The sequence below is a fragment of the Musca domestica genome, unplaced genomic scaffold, assembly GCF_030504385.1.
Source record: "Musca domestica strain aabys unplaced genomic scaffold, Musca_domestica.polishedcontigs.V.1.1 28, whole genome shotgun sequence".
Lineage (NCBI taxonomy): Eukaryota > Metazoa > Arthropoda > Insecta > Diptera > Muscidae > Musca > Musca domestica.
The window spans coordinates 7,116,164-7,131,298 of record NW_026712293.1 but is presented as its reverse complement, the minus strand read 5'-3'; the positions used below and the strand labels follow the sequence as shown (position 1 = coordinate 7,131,298).

At 36.6% G+C, this 15,135-nt stretch overlaps 1 protein-coding gene across 2 annotated transcripts; it reads left to right on the top strand.

The window, feature by feature from the left end:
* Positions 1–469: 469 nt before the first annotated feature.
* LOC131803262 (uncharacterized) lies at positions 470–10,860 on the top strand. 2 transcript variants are annotated; one of them, XM_059124353.1, is made up of 3 exons: positions 470–1,049; positions 1,596–1,750; positions 9,503–10,860. In XM_059124353.1, exon 3 carries the CDS (start codon positions 9,503–9,505, stop codon positions 10,535–10,537), a length of 1,035 nt encoding a protein of 344 aa, XP_058980336.1. In that variant the 5' UTR covers positions 470–1,049; positions 1,596–1,750; the 3' UTR covers positions 10,538–10,860. The 2 variants fall into 2 exon arrangements, with proteins under 2 accessions (XP_058980336.1, XP_058980335.1); XM_059124352.1 differs by lacking the exon at positions 470–1,049 and having other exon boundaries at positions 1,111–1,750.
* Positions 10,861–15,135: the final 4,275 nt, after the last annotated feature.

The following is a 15,135-nucleotide window of genomic DNA, read 5'->3' as shown; positions in this document are numbered from 1 at the left end:
TGCTTGCGGATACGAAAGTCGGTGGGAATTGAATTTGTATATCAATATATATATATATATATATATATATATATTTTTTATACCCTCCACCAAAAAAGGTATGGAGGGTATATTAAGTTCGTCATTCCGTTTGTAACTAATCGAAATAATCATTTTAGACCCAACAAAGTATATATATTCTTGATCAGCGTAAAATTCTAAGACGATTTAGCCCTGTCCGTCCGTCTGTCCGTCTGTTGTAATCACGCTACAGTCTAAACGAATTAAGATAGGAAGCTAAAATTTTGCACAGATCTCTCTTTTATCTGCAGGCAGGTCAAGTTCGAAGATGGGCTATATCGGTCCACGATATCGTGTAGCCCCCATGTAACGGTACCCCCCGATATTCGGTATTTTAATGATTTTACCCACATTTTCCAATCGTATTGTCTGAAAATCCACACTCGGAGTTCCTTGTGAGTACTGTATGGTCAGTGACCATACTTTTGGTCGCTACTGTGCGTTTGAATTTTAAATTTTTCGGCTAGCGGTACACAATATGTGCATTGGTGCATATTAACAAATACATGCATACGTGCTGCCGCTAGCCAAGCACTTTCCAATAAATCCTGGAATATTCAACAGCTCTGGCAGCCCAAAGCCAGAATATTCCCGGACAGTTCGTCAACCATCTTGAGAGCGACAACATAAAAATCATCGAGTGCCCCGTGAAGCGACAAGTGCCCGCGAAAATCATCGACAAGTGCCCAGTGAAGAAAGAAGTGACATTTTATTTTATTTTTTAAAATTACATTACACAACATTACATTATAAAAAAAACAACATTAACATTGTACAAACACCAAACAAATTGAATTACAAAATTGTACATAATTAACATAAAATAAATTCTAAATTAGACAAATCAATTTACAACAAACAAAAATTATACATTAAACGAATGAAACAATTGTACATACACACAAACAACAAAGAATTGAATACCAATAAAACAACACATGAAATAAAATTACAAATCCAATCCAATAAATTATACAAAAAGGTTAAAGGTAAAGTCAAAAACATTTGGTCCTTGACGAGCCAGATTGTGTTTTTTAATAAATAAATTAAAAAAAGTGCAAGTGAAGTGAAATTAAATTACAATATAACAATTTCATAAAAGTGAACTAACTCATACGTGAACGGTACTCATAAGTGAACAATAAAAATTGACCAACAAAAAGAAATCAAAGCAAACAGTGAGTGAACAATAAATCAAAAAATGAAAATACATTCAACAAAAGTGTTATAACAAAAAACAAAGTGGAATAAAAAAAAAAAGACATCCAAAAAAGAACAAAAAATAAGTGTTTCAACAAAACAGTAGACCCTGGCAAAACACACACACGTGCATACGAATACAGAACAGTGATCAGTGGAAAGCAATAGTGATAAAGCAACAATGTACGAATGAGAGACCAGTGGAAAAATTAAAAAGAAAAAAAATAAACCACTGTGGGTCCAAACAGAAAAAATATATAAAATTTATTAATTTTATAATTAAAAAATAATAATAATAATAAAAATAGTGAATAATAAATTTATTATATCCACAGAAAAATAACAAGCAGCAAGCAAAACGACAATTAAAAAGACACAACGGTTCGGGTATAACAAACAAAAACCAACAAAACAACCCAGACTCAACAGAAGGAAGAACAAGAACCGAGGGGTAACACAACACATTCCCAACTTTACAAAGAGAGGCAAAGTGAGTACGAATGACATTTTTTTGTGCTTTTGAGCGTGGAATCGAGAAAGGATTGCAGTGTGCGGCTAAATTTGACACCGACACTGTGCCTTTAGATGATAGAAACGCTGTTTTCTACATATAATTTGACACCCATTGACACAATTGACCCAAACTCAGGGTTATTTGGGATCTTGGTCTGATGTTGACCCTTTATTTAGACCTGGGGAATACACAAATACGTCCTTATTTACACATACACACAAACATCTAGATTTCTCTCAAAAAATAGTTGGAAATTGTGGAAAATAGTTTCCAAATTATGGAAACTAACCCGTAAATTGGTAAATTGAGAACATTTTATGGAAAACTTGGAATTTCTCTCCGTCGTTTTGTGGAAAGCTGGAAAGTTAAGACTCTCTTTTGAAACATATTTGTCTGTCCGTTTACAGTGGGACCTTTGACAAATCAACACACCCTTATTAAATATAAAATTTTGGGGCCATTTTGAAAAAAAAAAACTTATTTATTTACATGTTTTGGAAAAATCAATGCTTGTTTTTTGGAAACTTGCCCTCTCGTTTTGTGGAATAATCCATTTACATTTAACTTGCGATCTTTGGAAACCAATTTTGGCACAAATTATGGCGTCATAATTGCGGTACAACAACTTAGAAAAATTATCAGACATTTTGCTAAATATTTTACATACCAAAAACAACACGAAAACTACGTGGAATATTATGGCGCAATTTTTTGGCGTCATAATTTACCAATACAAATAACCTTGCTATCGTACATATTTTGTGTGGAAATTTTCTTTTGAAAAATTGTGGTGACCCCCTGACACATACATACATCCACAAGAAATATTTTGCATCAACACAGACACATCGGAATATTACTAAATAATTATAAACGCCATTTTGAGAAAAAGTTATTTTGGGAATTCTTGGAAATAAGACCTGTCTTTTAAACATACAAGAAGTTATCATAAACTTTTTTTGGCGGAAAAGCACCAACATTTTTAAGGTTAACTAACCTTAAAAATTGCAAAGTCAAATTTTTTAATCTTACATATGAACATAATTACTTATGAGGCTGTGAATACATCGTCTTATCTTTTCTGGTATTTTTTCTCAAAATTTTTGGAAAAAATCCATATCACTTTTAAATCATACATTTCATCTTGAGGTACATAGAAAAATTTCTGGAGAGACACTTTTACATTTATGCGTATTTTTTTTTTTTTGGATTTTCGACAAAATTATCTACCTTTTGGAATTTTGATTGAATGAACAAATTTGAAAACTTAAGATACGATTTCTGACTCAACAGTTTTTAAGGATAAGTCATTTTTGTCGAAGTCTCAAAAAAAAATATATTTTTTAAACAATTTTTTAAATATTTTTGGAAACGTTTTGGAATTTTTATTCTGGTGAACGGCTGGCACTTGACCCAAAAAATATTTGCTGATTCTCTATAATATTCTAAAAAATCGGTGCTGCGATAATCTAATCTGCGACCCACAATATTTCTTTTTATGAAAGAAAAAATATATCTAAAATTTTAAACAATTTGGAAACTTATTTGCCGCATAAATTACTAAATATATCACAATTCTGTGGAATTACAATTTTTGAAGAAACTTGGAAGAAGAAATTGTCAAAAAAATTATTTATCCAAATCTAGCGTTTATAGAGTATTTGTTGACTCAGACAAATATTTAAAAGTTTTTTATATTTGGATGATTTCCAATTGAATTTGCTGAAAAAGTGAGCCCTCGCTTGCAAAAAAAAATTAAATTTTTTGACCCAAATTTTTTTGTTGTCAAACAGTTTGCTGGGAAACTCCAATACATGTAAATCCCTTTTGGTTAACTCTTTTATTAAAAAATTTTGTTTCTACACAAAATAAAACCTTCCTAGAATTGGAATTCAGCGATTTTATTGTAAATTTTTTGATTTTTCTCTTTGAAAATTGGTACTTTTTCGTGACAACCCAGCACACATTTTTTCTGCGATTATGTTTTGAAAATTTTTAAATAGTAAAAACGGATATTTTGTTTGAATCTGGCCATTATATCGTCGATTTGACTGACCCTTCTACGCAATACTTACTATTTTCAGAAATAATAATATAAATGCTTATTGATTTGCCGAACTTTGATTCTCAATTTATTTCGTCGAAATTTTTAATATTTTTCTGACCTCTTGCTAGCAAGTATTGTAAAATTTCCGCATTCGAAAGTGCGATTCCCAATTAAAAATCACTTGTCGTTAAAATTATATTTGGAAAGTAACATTCAAGGTTTTGCCAAGAAAAATCATTGATTTGTTTGTATCCAAATACAACAAAGATCTGTCCTCTTAATCGGCCAATTTTGTCAAATTCTTGTCATACAAAAATTTGTTCTAAAGTCTGGCCCTTGATACAACAAAGATGTCTAAACTCAACCGTGAGAAATTTGCAAATTGCGTGAATGATCTGAAGGATTACGCATCAATTGTGAGCATCGCAGGCACAGATGACGACATACACACATTGGAGGCATCGAGAGTGGAGCTAAATTCATTTTATGACCAAGTAAAAAAGGCGTATTTAGAATGCCGAGATTTTATTCCAGAGGAAGGAGAAAAACCGGTTGATAAAACTAAACTGAGGACCCACTACTTAGAGGCAATCGACACTTACAAAAAGGCGATAGGAATAGTCAATGGACAAATCCAAAATCTCAAAGAAAATGAAGCAAAGGAGAAACTCAGAATCGAGACCCAATTTTCTCAAAAGGAAACTGAATTTACCCCACCTTCGAGATTACCACCCTGCGACACGGATACTTTCGAAAGAAGTTACAATACTTGGCCAACTTTTCGGGATTTATTTACCGCCATTTACATCCAGAACTCCAAATTGAAAAACTTGTTGAAAAACTTTTTCATTTGACTCAGAAAACAACTGGTGAAGCTAGAGAAGTTATAAGCCATGTTCCTCTAACAAACGAGGGATTTGAGTTAGCCTGGAGGAATTTAACCGACAGATACGAGAATAAGAGAATGCAGGTGAACGAGCAATTAAAAATATTATTTAATTTACCAAACGTTTCAACTGATTCGAGTTACAGCATACAGAAATTACAGCGAACAGTAAATAGCTGCATTCAAATTTTGGAGACACAAAATGTTGAAGTAGCAGGCTGGGATCCTATATTAATATATCTTTGTTCCAGCAAACTTCCAAGAACTTTTTTAGAAGAATTCGAAAATACTATAGAAGATTGCAAGACTCTACCATCGTGGAAAGCTTTTAACAATTTTTTGACCCACAAATTCAAAACGCTTGAATCAGTAGGGAACATAAAACCAAACTTGTCAAAACCAAATCAGCAGACTCAGAGCAGAAACGATTATACAAAGAAAATGAGATTTACAAGCAGTTTTCAAGCAAATATTAACCAGAAAGCCCAAAATTACAAGGGTAAAAATGCAAACATTCAGCAGCAATCCCAGACTCAGTACCAAAATACGTGCCAAATTTGCAAATCTAATCATTTCATACGAGATTGTCCACAATTTATCGCTAAAAACGTAAATGACCGGATTCATGTGGTCAAAATGGCACACCTGTGCTACAATTGTTTATCGTCTAACCATGGCGTGAAAGATTGCAAAAGTCGTTTTGGATGCAGAACATGTAATTTGAAGCACCATACTATGTTACATAAGGGAACTACAGCACAAGAGGAAGCACGCCCTAGCACCAGTGCTGCCGCTCTCAAAACACTAATACAGTCCACATCAAATGAAGAAACAGCGAATATAACAACTTTGACACTACAGGATGACGGTAAAGTTAATCCTCGTCCAGGAGACACCCTACTTTTTACAGCCATGGTTCAAATCGAAGCGAATGGTCATTATTACGACGCACGAGCTATAATCGACTCTGGATCACAATCTACCTTTGTTACTGAGAAATTAAAGAATCGTTTAAGGTTGCCCACTAAACGAAACCTAGTGCATGTTACAGGAATTAATCGACTCATTTCTGAAACTTCGGCTAAAGCTTGCGTATTTAAATTACGTTCCAGACTTGACCCAAATTTCAAGTTAGAAGTTTGGGCACCTGTTTTGAAATCACTTCCGTCAAACTTGCCATCATATACCCTTGAAAGAACACAGATGCATGACGCTACGAACTTGGAATTAGCCGACCCGAAGTTCTACATCAGCCAACCAGTTGATCTCCTAATAGGGATGGACATAGGCCCACTCATCTTTACAGTTGGAACACCTATGAAATCGATTGGTACCTTATTAGCTCAAAAAACTGTGTTTGGATGGATAATTGGCGGACCCTTACAGGATGAATCACAAAAGAAGAGACAAATATCACTTTGCAATACTACATCGATGGAAAAAATATTAACACGTTTTTGGGAGGTGGAAGAGACCCCAAAACAGGTTTTGAGATCAGATGAAGACGTATTATGTGAACAAAATTACTTGAAAACTACCAAAAGGAATTCGGAAGGGCGATATATTGTGACCCTCCCATTCAAAAAATGCGAAGAAATTGGAGAATCAAGAAATATAGCTTTAGCCCAATTTTATAGAATGGAAAGAAAGCTTATGAAAAGTCCGGAGATAAAGGAATTATACGATAGCACGATCCTTGAATATCTAGAACTCGGGCATATGAGAAAAATATCTTCAAATGACATAAACAAGACTCCAAACTATTATCTGCCACACCACGCAGTCATAAGACCTGAAAAGATTACATCAAAATTACGAGTTGTTTTCAATGCATCAAGTCCAACGTCAAACAAGCGAAGTCTCAATGACAACCTATATGCAGGTCCGGTTTTACAGCAAGATATTGTATTACAAGTACTAAAGTGGAGATTTTTCAGACACGTTTATAATGCTGACGTTACAAAGATGTACAGGCAAATTTTATTGGACCCTAGTCAAACAAAGTTTCAACGAATATTATTCAGAAAATCTTCGTCTGACCCTATACAAGATTATGAATTGTTAACGGTAACATTTGGGGTTAATTGTGCACCTTTCCTGGCTCTTCGAACTCTCATTCAATTAGCTGAAGACATAAAAGACACTTATCCACTAGCATCGAAAGTAATTTTGGAAAACCTTTATGTTGATGATGTCTTAGCGGGAGGTCATTCGATCGAAGAGACCATAAAATCTCGCAAGGAATTAGCAGCTGCTATGGAATCCGCTGGATTTGAGCTAATGAAGTGGACTGCTAATGATCCAAAATTAATAAATGACCTGCCCAAAGAAAAGCTTAGCCCAGTGAATTCTCTGGATATTTCCGATGACGCCTCGACAAAAACACTTGGAATACGTTGGAACATTGCTGGAGACTTTTTCAATTTCACTCCACCCTCAATGGACATTAAAAGAGCTTATACAAAAAGGGAAGTTCTCTCAACAATTGCCAAATTATTCGACCCATGTGGGTGGCTTGCTCCCGTTGTAGTAACCGCCAAACTAGTTATGCAACAAATTTGGCTTAATAAGATAAACTGGGATGACACTCTGAAAACAATGACACTTCTGAACTGGCAAAACTTTGTTAAACATAGCGCAGATATTAAGCATTTAAAAGTCCCAAGGTGGATAAATTACTCCAAAAATAGTGTTGTAGAAATTCATGGATTCTGCGATGCCTCGGAAAAAGCATATGCAGCAGCATTATATATCCGACTACAGAATGAAGACAACGAAATCAAAACGTCATTGCTTACTGCAAAAACAAGAGTTGCTCCAATCAAAAAAATTTCACTTCCCAGATTAGAACTTTGTGGAGCCGTCCTATTGGCGAAGTTAGCATCAACAATATTGAACAATCTCCAGATATCAAACTTTTCGGTTCATTACTGGACAGACTCAACAATCGTGCTGGCTTGGTTGAAAAAACCACCTTGCCATTGGTCAGCCTTTGTGGGAAATCGTACATCTGATATCTTAGAAAATAGTGGAGCCGAACAATGGAATCACGTAGACTCTGAGGATAACCCCGCAGACATTGCCAGTCGCGGATGCCCACCAAGCGAACTTATAAACAACACACTCTGGTGGCATGGACCGCAATGGCTCAAAATTCCTAAAGTTCGTTGGCCAGCACATAAAATTCCCGATGATACAAACTTAGAAGCAAAAACACTAAAAGCACTGACTCTATTCGAAGAAGAAAGTGACCCTCTAAAAAATTACTCATCTTTGACAAGGGTTTACAGATCATATGCATATGCGTTAAGATTTTGGAAAAACACTGGAATAAATAGACGAAATCTTAGAACCTCTTCAATGGAACTCACCGCAGAAGAAATTCAGGATGGTAAACGTGCTTGCATAATTCATACCCAGAAATTCTTTTACGCAGCCGACTATGAATCACTTGGAAGGAAAGTTCGAATATCGTCTTCTAGTTCATTACTGACACTCAATCCTTTTTTGGACTCAAAAGGGATCATGAGATCTAATGGCCGATTAGTACAATCGCCTGCGCTAACTTACAATGAACGGCATCCAATAATACTCCCACATGGAGCAATATTAAGCAAACTATTAGTAGATTTTGCTCACAAGATCACATTGCACGGCGGTAATCAGTTGGTGACCAGATTATTAAGGTCCGAGTTCTGGATATTCGGACTAAAATCGTTGGTTAAACAAACAATACATAATTGCAAAATATGCTTAATTTACAAGAAACGCACACAGAATCAAATAATGGCATCACTACCTCCTGAACGAACTCTCTTGGCAAGACCCTTTATGAATACAGGCGTAGATTTTGCGGGACCCTTCAATATTAAAAGTTATTCTGGCAGAGCCTGCTTCATTACGAGAGGTTATGTCTGTTTGTTTGTTTGCTTCGCTACCAAAGCCATTCATTTGGAACCCACAAGTGACTTGTCGACATATGCCTTTCTTGCCGCTTTTTCTAGATTTATTAGCCGACGGGGCTGTCCGTCGTGTATCTACTCCGATAACGGGACCAATTTTGTGGGAGCAGTTGATCTGTTAAAGCGGGATCGACTAGCCTTCATGAAAAATATACAAAATAGTACAGTTCAAAACAATTTTCATCAAAATATTAGTTGGAAATTTATCCCGCCTGGCGCTCCGCACATGGGTGGCTTGTGGGAGGCAGGGGTTAAATCCTTTAAAAATCATTTAAGAAAAAGCATGCCAAAAATGAACTTTACTTTCGAAGAATTCACTACAATTTTAACCCGCATAGAGGCATGTCTTAACTCTAGACCCTTGAGTCCAGCTAGCGAAGATCCTAACGATTTGGCGCCTTTAACCCCAGGTCATTTCTTAATCGGTACCGCGATTTTAGCTCCGCCCGAACCCGACGTTTCTGATGAAGATATTAGTCTGGTTAATAGATGGAAAAGGTTAAAAATAATCTCCCAATATTTGTGTAATCGATGGAAGGTTGAATATTTACATGAGCTTCATCGACGTACGAAATGGAAATATCAAAAGGATAACCTTAAAGAAGGTGACTTAGTTGTGATTAAAGACGAACGTTTGGCACCAAATGAGTGGAAACTCGGGAGAATTATCAAGACCCATCAGGGAACAGATCAAAATGTTAGAGTAGTAGACATAAAAACTGCTGGTGGCAACATCAGCCGACCCATAACGAAGGTTGTCAAGTTATTTTCCGACTAATTAGTCGGACCCCTCCTTTCAAAAGAATTAGTACTCCTTCTTCTCTTTTTCACAGATGGCAGCATATTTACCAGTCCAGAATTGGAGAGACGAAGAGAGCCCAAGACGCCCTGAAAGGAGAGAATCCCGTCGCTTAATTGCAGAAAGAAGCCCGCAACGCCCCGACCGCAACCCACATCCACCAGAAGCCCACCCAGCCCGCGAACCAGCACCAGTACCCAATAGAAGCAACCCAGCCCGACACTTCGAACGCCGCCCGAGTCCTGATCGCAGTCACCGTAGCCGTTCTGAAAATAGACCAGCCCCCAGAGCTAGAGGAGCACGGCCAGGCCATTGGCAATACTCCTGCGGACTGTGTCAGCAGGACCATGCTCTGAGCTCGTGCCAGCGGTTTAAAGACCAAACTCCGTATCAGAGATACGAAACCACTGAGCGGCGGGGATACTGTCGAAACTGTCTGGCACGATCGCATTTGGCCCCCGATTGTCCATGCATTACGGGTTGCCGACGATGCGATTATAGACACCACACCATGCTACATGGGGCGCCACAGCTCGAGGATAGCCTACAGCCCGCTCAAATAAACGAGCCGCCTTTTTCGTGGGATCTCGTCTTTGTACCCACTGTCATGCTGCGAGTTACCACCGAAGATATAGACACCCACTATACGATACGGGCGTTGCTGAGTAAGTCAGCTGTAATGTCCCGCATAGGGTACTCTACCTTCCAACGGATGGGTCTGAGGTCATTTTTATACCAAGATCGTCGATTTACGACCTTCAAAATAATGAGCCGGCGATCTAATTCAACATGGGCGCTGAAGGTCAATGCTCTTGTGACAGATGAGCTGCCGAGACGAATTTATTCAGACCCCATACTAGATGACCCAACCTCATATTTTACACAGCAAGCACTTGCGGACCCAGACCCTAGAAGCAATGTACCCATAGACTTGGAATTAGGCGCAGACACGTATTCTGCCATAAGAAAAGATGGATGTACCGCGGCTGGAGTGGGTGATGTTCAGGCGTACAACACTAACCTGGGATATGTCTTCGCTGGACCAATTAGGAACATGCCATCGATGTGAAAAGACGCATATTAGCACGGAGTCATGGGGGCGGAGAATGTATGGTCAGTGACCATACTTTTGGTCGCTACTGTGCGTTTGAATTTTAAATTTTTCGGCTAGCGGTACACAATATGTACATTGGTGCATATTAACAAATACATGCATACGTGCTGCCGCTAGCCAAGCACTTTCCAATAAATCCTGGAATATTCAACAGCTCTGGCAGCCCAAAGCCAGAATATTCCCGGACAGTTCGTCAACCATCTTGAGAGCGACAACATAAAAATCATCGAGTGCCCCGTGAAGCGACAAGTGCCCGCGAAAATCATCGACAAGTGCCCAGTGAAATTATACATTAAACGAATGAAACAATTGTACATACACACAAACAACAAAGAATTGAATACCAATAAAACAACACATGAAATAAAATTACAAATCCAATCCAATAAATTATACAAAAAGGTTAAAGGTAAAGTCAAAAACAAGTACTTTACACGCAGACATAGATTTGTCTTTAAAGGTCCACAATATCGTATATCCCCCATATATCGGCACCTTCCTATATTAGATATTTTAAGGATTTTAAATTAATTTTTATTGGATTTAATTTTTTGAAAATTTTCTAATTCGTTCCAAATGGTGGAGGGTATTCAAAGTTCGGCCCGGCCGAACTTACTGCTTTTTTACTTGTTCTAATTAAAATTTCTTTGGATTTTTATTATTATATTATATTATTTTAATTTTTGATTAATTTAATTGCTTTCAATTCCATTCATTTTCTTATCCTGTTTTTGTGTTTGACCGTTTGATTTATTTTTTTTAATATATTTTGTAGTATTCCGCTGCGTTAAAATTTTATTTATTTTTCTTTATGAATTTTCTGAAATTAAATTTTATTAGTGTCATTTTGTTGAATTCTTATAATTGGTTCCCCACCAAAACTACGTCTTATGTATTTGATGTACAATGTACAATGATTATCTTAAATCTATTTATGTTTCTTGTAGTAATAAGTTCAATATAGCTCATATAAACTCTCGCAGTATTAGGTCATCTATGAATTCAACGAGTTTTGTGATCCCAAAACTATTTTATCGGGATCAGCCTTGAATTTTCTTGATATATCTGAACTTGACTGAAATATGATATTCCAACTAGTGCAATAAATGTACCTGGGTATAAATTTGTGAGGAATGACCGTCGATACTCTAGAGCTAAATGAAGCTAAATGCTCCTAATATCAAATCTTTTTTTGGGGTTGTTTAATTTTATTCCTTTGGTGCATAGAAAAATGCGATCTTATGATAATCGGATTAGTTCAAATTACATTACACTTGCTCGATCACTTCGCGATTTGGCTTTTAAAGCTATCGTAATAGAGCGAAGTTAGTTATTCGTCGTGAGCGTAGAAGGTGTTACTCGAAGAAATTTAATACGTTGGGTTCAACTGCTTCGGGTTGTATTTGTGGTCATGATGTGTCTCTTGTCATTGATGTTGATGATATAAACTATTTTTCTTTTTCAATATAGGAACTCACATATGCCTAATATTGATTTGCAATTGTTTAACGCATGCCTTGAAGGATTTTCTTTTAGTTGTGTTCGTATGGAAGAAACTATTATTGCACTAAACAAAATAAAGTCTAAATCTGTCGGAGTTTATAGAATACCTGTGGATTTTTTGAAATGCATCTTTCCATAAGTGTGTGATATTGTTTTGGATTTGCCCAATTCTGTTTTGGTGTCGTCTGTGTTTCCTTGTTTGTGGAAGCAAACCCTCATCGTTCCAATTCCAAAGAGGAATATTGTTTATGGCCCTGATAATTTCAGGCCTATATCAGTTCTCCCTTTGATGGCTAAGGTGTGTGAGCATGTTATGAAGGACCAAATACTTGCTCATATTCCAAGCAAAATATATAACGATCAATTTGCTTTCCGTAGGAATCATACCAACAGTTTTCTTCTTTACTTAACTAAGTTAGTGAGATCTAATTCTAGTCTTAAAAAGGATACTGTCATTGCTTCCTTGGATTTAACAAGGTCATTTGATTCTCATTCTCATCATATATTACTCAGTAAACTGATGTATGAGTTCGATTTTTCTGAGGCAGCTTGTAACTTTATTCTATCATATTTGTTCGTAGATCCCAATTCGTTTATTACAATGGTAGATCTTCAAGTGTGGCATTGCTTTCGTGTGGTGTTCCGCAGGGCTCTGTATTAGGCCCATTGTTTTTCATTTCATTTGTCAATAGCCTCTCTGAGTGTTGTTACGGTGTAAATTGCACTCCTCTCTTATATGCGGATGATGTTTTTCTCGTTTTTACAAAATTCTAATATTAATCCTATCGCTTTTGAAAGTGAAATTAATAATTGTCTTATTTATGTTGGACAGTGGTGTTTTGAAAATTCTCTGCTATTGAATCAAAGACAAAGGACATTAAGTTTGGCAGTCATGCATATAATCTAAATATTGCCCTCGATGGTAATCTAATTAGTTTTGTAAGCTGTAGTAGAATGTTGGGTATTTTGGTAGATGAGACTCGTATTGATTCCGTTCGGAGAAGAGTTTTTGCTATTATTCGTAGATTATATTGTACTAATTTTAATAACAAAAAAATAAACCATTAAAAAAAGAGTAAAATGAATATAATAAAAGCTCAACACAACAAAAATAAAACTAATTGAGATAAATACCATAATAAAGGACATTATTCCATACTTTCAAATGAAAGGCATTATTAGAATGGGAAATAATTCTAAGGTCAATAGGTAGATAATTCCACAAACGTGCAATACGTACAATAAAAGACTTTTCATATGTTAAGTAATGTATTCTGGGTATTAATATCTGAGTACACCTAGTTGACCTGGAAAACGTGAACATGTTAGCCAGAAACCTAGGAACACCACCTCTGATTATTTTGTAAAAATAATGCAATAACTTAAAATAAAAAATAAAAAAAGTTACGGAATTTGGTGCAAAGAATAATTTATTACAGTTTATTGAAATCGCTTCAGATTGAGTTATAACTATATATAGCTCCCATAAATATTTTCGGCCTATTTCATGTATTTGATGCACCACACACTATATGTATGTTTGATTCCAATGAAATTTGGAATGATTAACGAATGTAGTACAAAAATTTATTTATCACATTTTGTAGACATCTTGTACATAAGCGAAAGAGTATCCAGTAGCCTCTGACTAACTCCATGGAGAGAGTGCTCCACCATCTCGAGTTCCTCCTTGTCATCGACATCACTCCCCCCCTTTGAAGTCATGACCTTTATGTTACAGTATCCCGTAATTACATCCACTCAACCAGTTAAGAGTGTTTAATGGTGCTTATTTAAAACTTGGAAGGAGTGGCATAACGGAGACTTCACTGAGCTGTCGATCTCTAAATCTACTGACTCAGATCCGTGTCAGGCCAATTCATTGCCAGATATGTTTCCAACAAAGTTTTACCAACGATTTAAACTTTACCAGAGCATTTCTGCATTCCACAACAGTCATAGGTTTGCTTGTAAAAGAATTAAGGTCCTTACCGACAGCTAAATGGTGTTCCCAGTAGCAAAGATTTCTGCCTTAAAAGGCTGCGGTCGTTGTTTAAATTAAAGGATCGCGTCCACTTTCCATCTTTAAACCATCGGTATAGACGGTTATACCGTTAGAAGGTGAGTCCAGGTGTCCAGTATAGGTATATGGATGTCCAGTGATTCGAAACTTTGCCTATGTTACATATAAACACTTTTTATTGCCGACCTCCAATGTTCTCCACATACATAAGAATGACAGAGAGTCCGAAGTACGGACTCCGCTTTTGACCTAGTAATTGAGCCGCATGGCACATCTACCAGCTTGTTCCTCTACAAAGAGACTTAAAAGATTTAAGTTGAGTAGGGTAGTAGGCTCTTAAACGCACCCGCAATTAGTAAGGATGTTCCTCTTTTCACTTTATCAATGCTTTTGTTGAAGGTAGTTTTAAATAAAAATTGCCATCATACTAGCGCTCCGTAAGTTAGAATTGGCCGAACTATTGATTCATATATCAATTTGATTATATGTGGCTTAAGCCCCAGCTCTTCCCCATGGAGTTTCTGTAAGAGTAGAGTGCGATTAAATCTCTCTTCGCTCGCTCCTCGATATACCTTTTCTAATTTAGTTGTTTTTTGTCAAGGATGGTACCGAGGTTCTTAGCTTCCGTTGATAGGCTTAACCTAACTCCATCCAGCATAGGTAGCGAAAATTTGGGAGTTTTCCGTTTTCTTGTAAAAAGTACGAACTCAGCTTTAGATGGGTTTACGCCTAGACCGTTGTGTCGTCCCTGCATGAGATCTGAAACAGTTTGCAGGAATTTACGCACAATCAGCGTCGTCAGCGTAAGTCACCATTTTTGTTCCGTCAAGCTCCAGATTTTTAGTATGACGTTTATCATCAAAAGCCAGAGCAATGGCGATAAAACCCCTCTTTGTGGGGTGTTTCCAGTAACCGATTTTCTGACAGATCCCTCCCCGAAGCATGAGTTGATGATTCTGCTGCTACTGCTACTGAGCATAACATTTATCCATTGAATTAAGAGTGGTAGTAAACTAGGTTTTGAAAG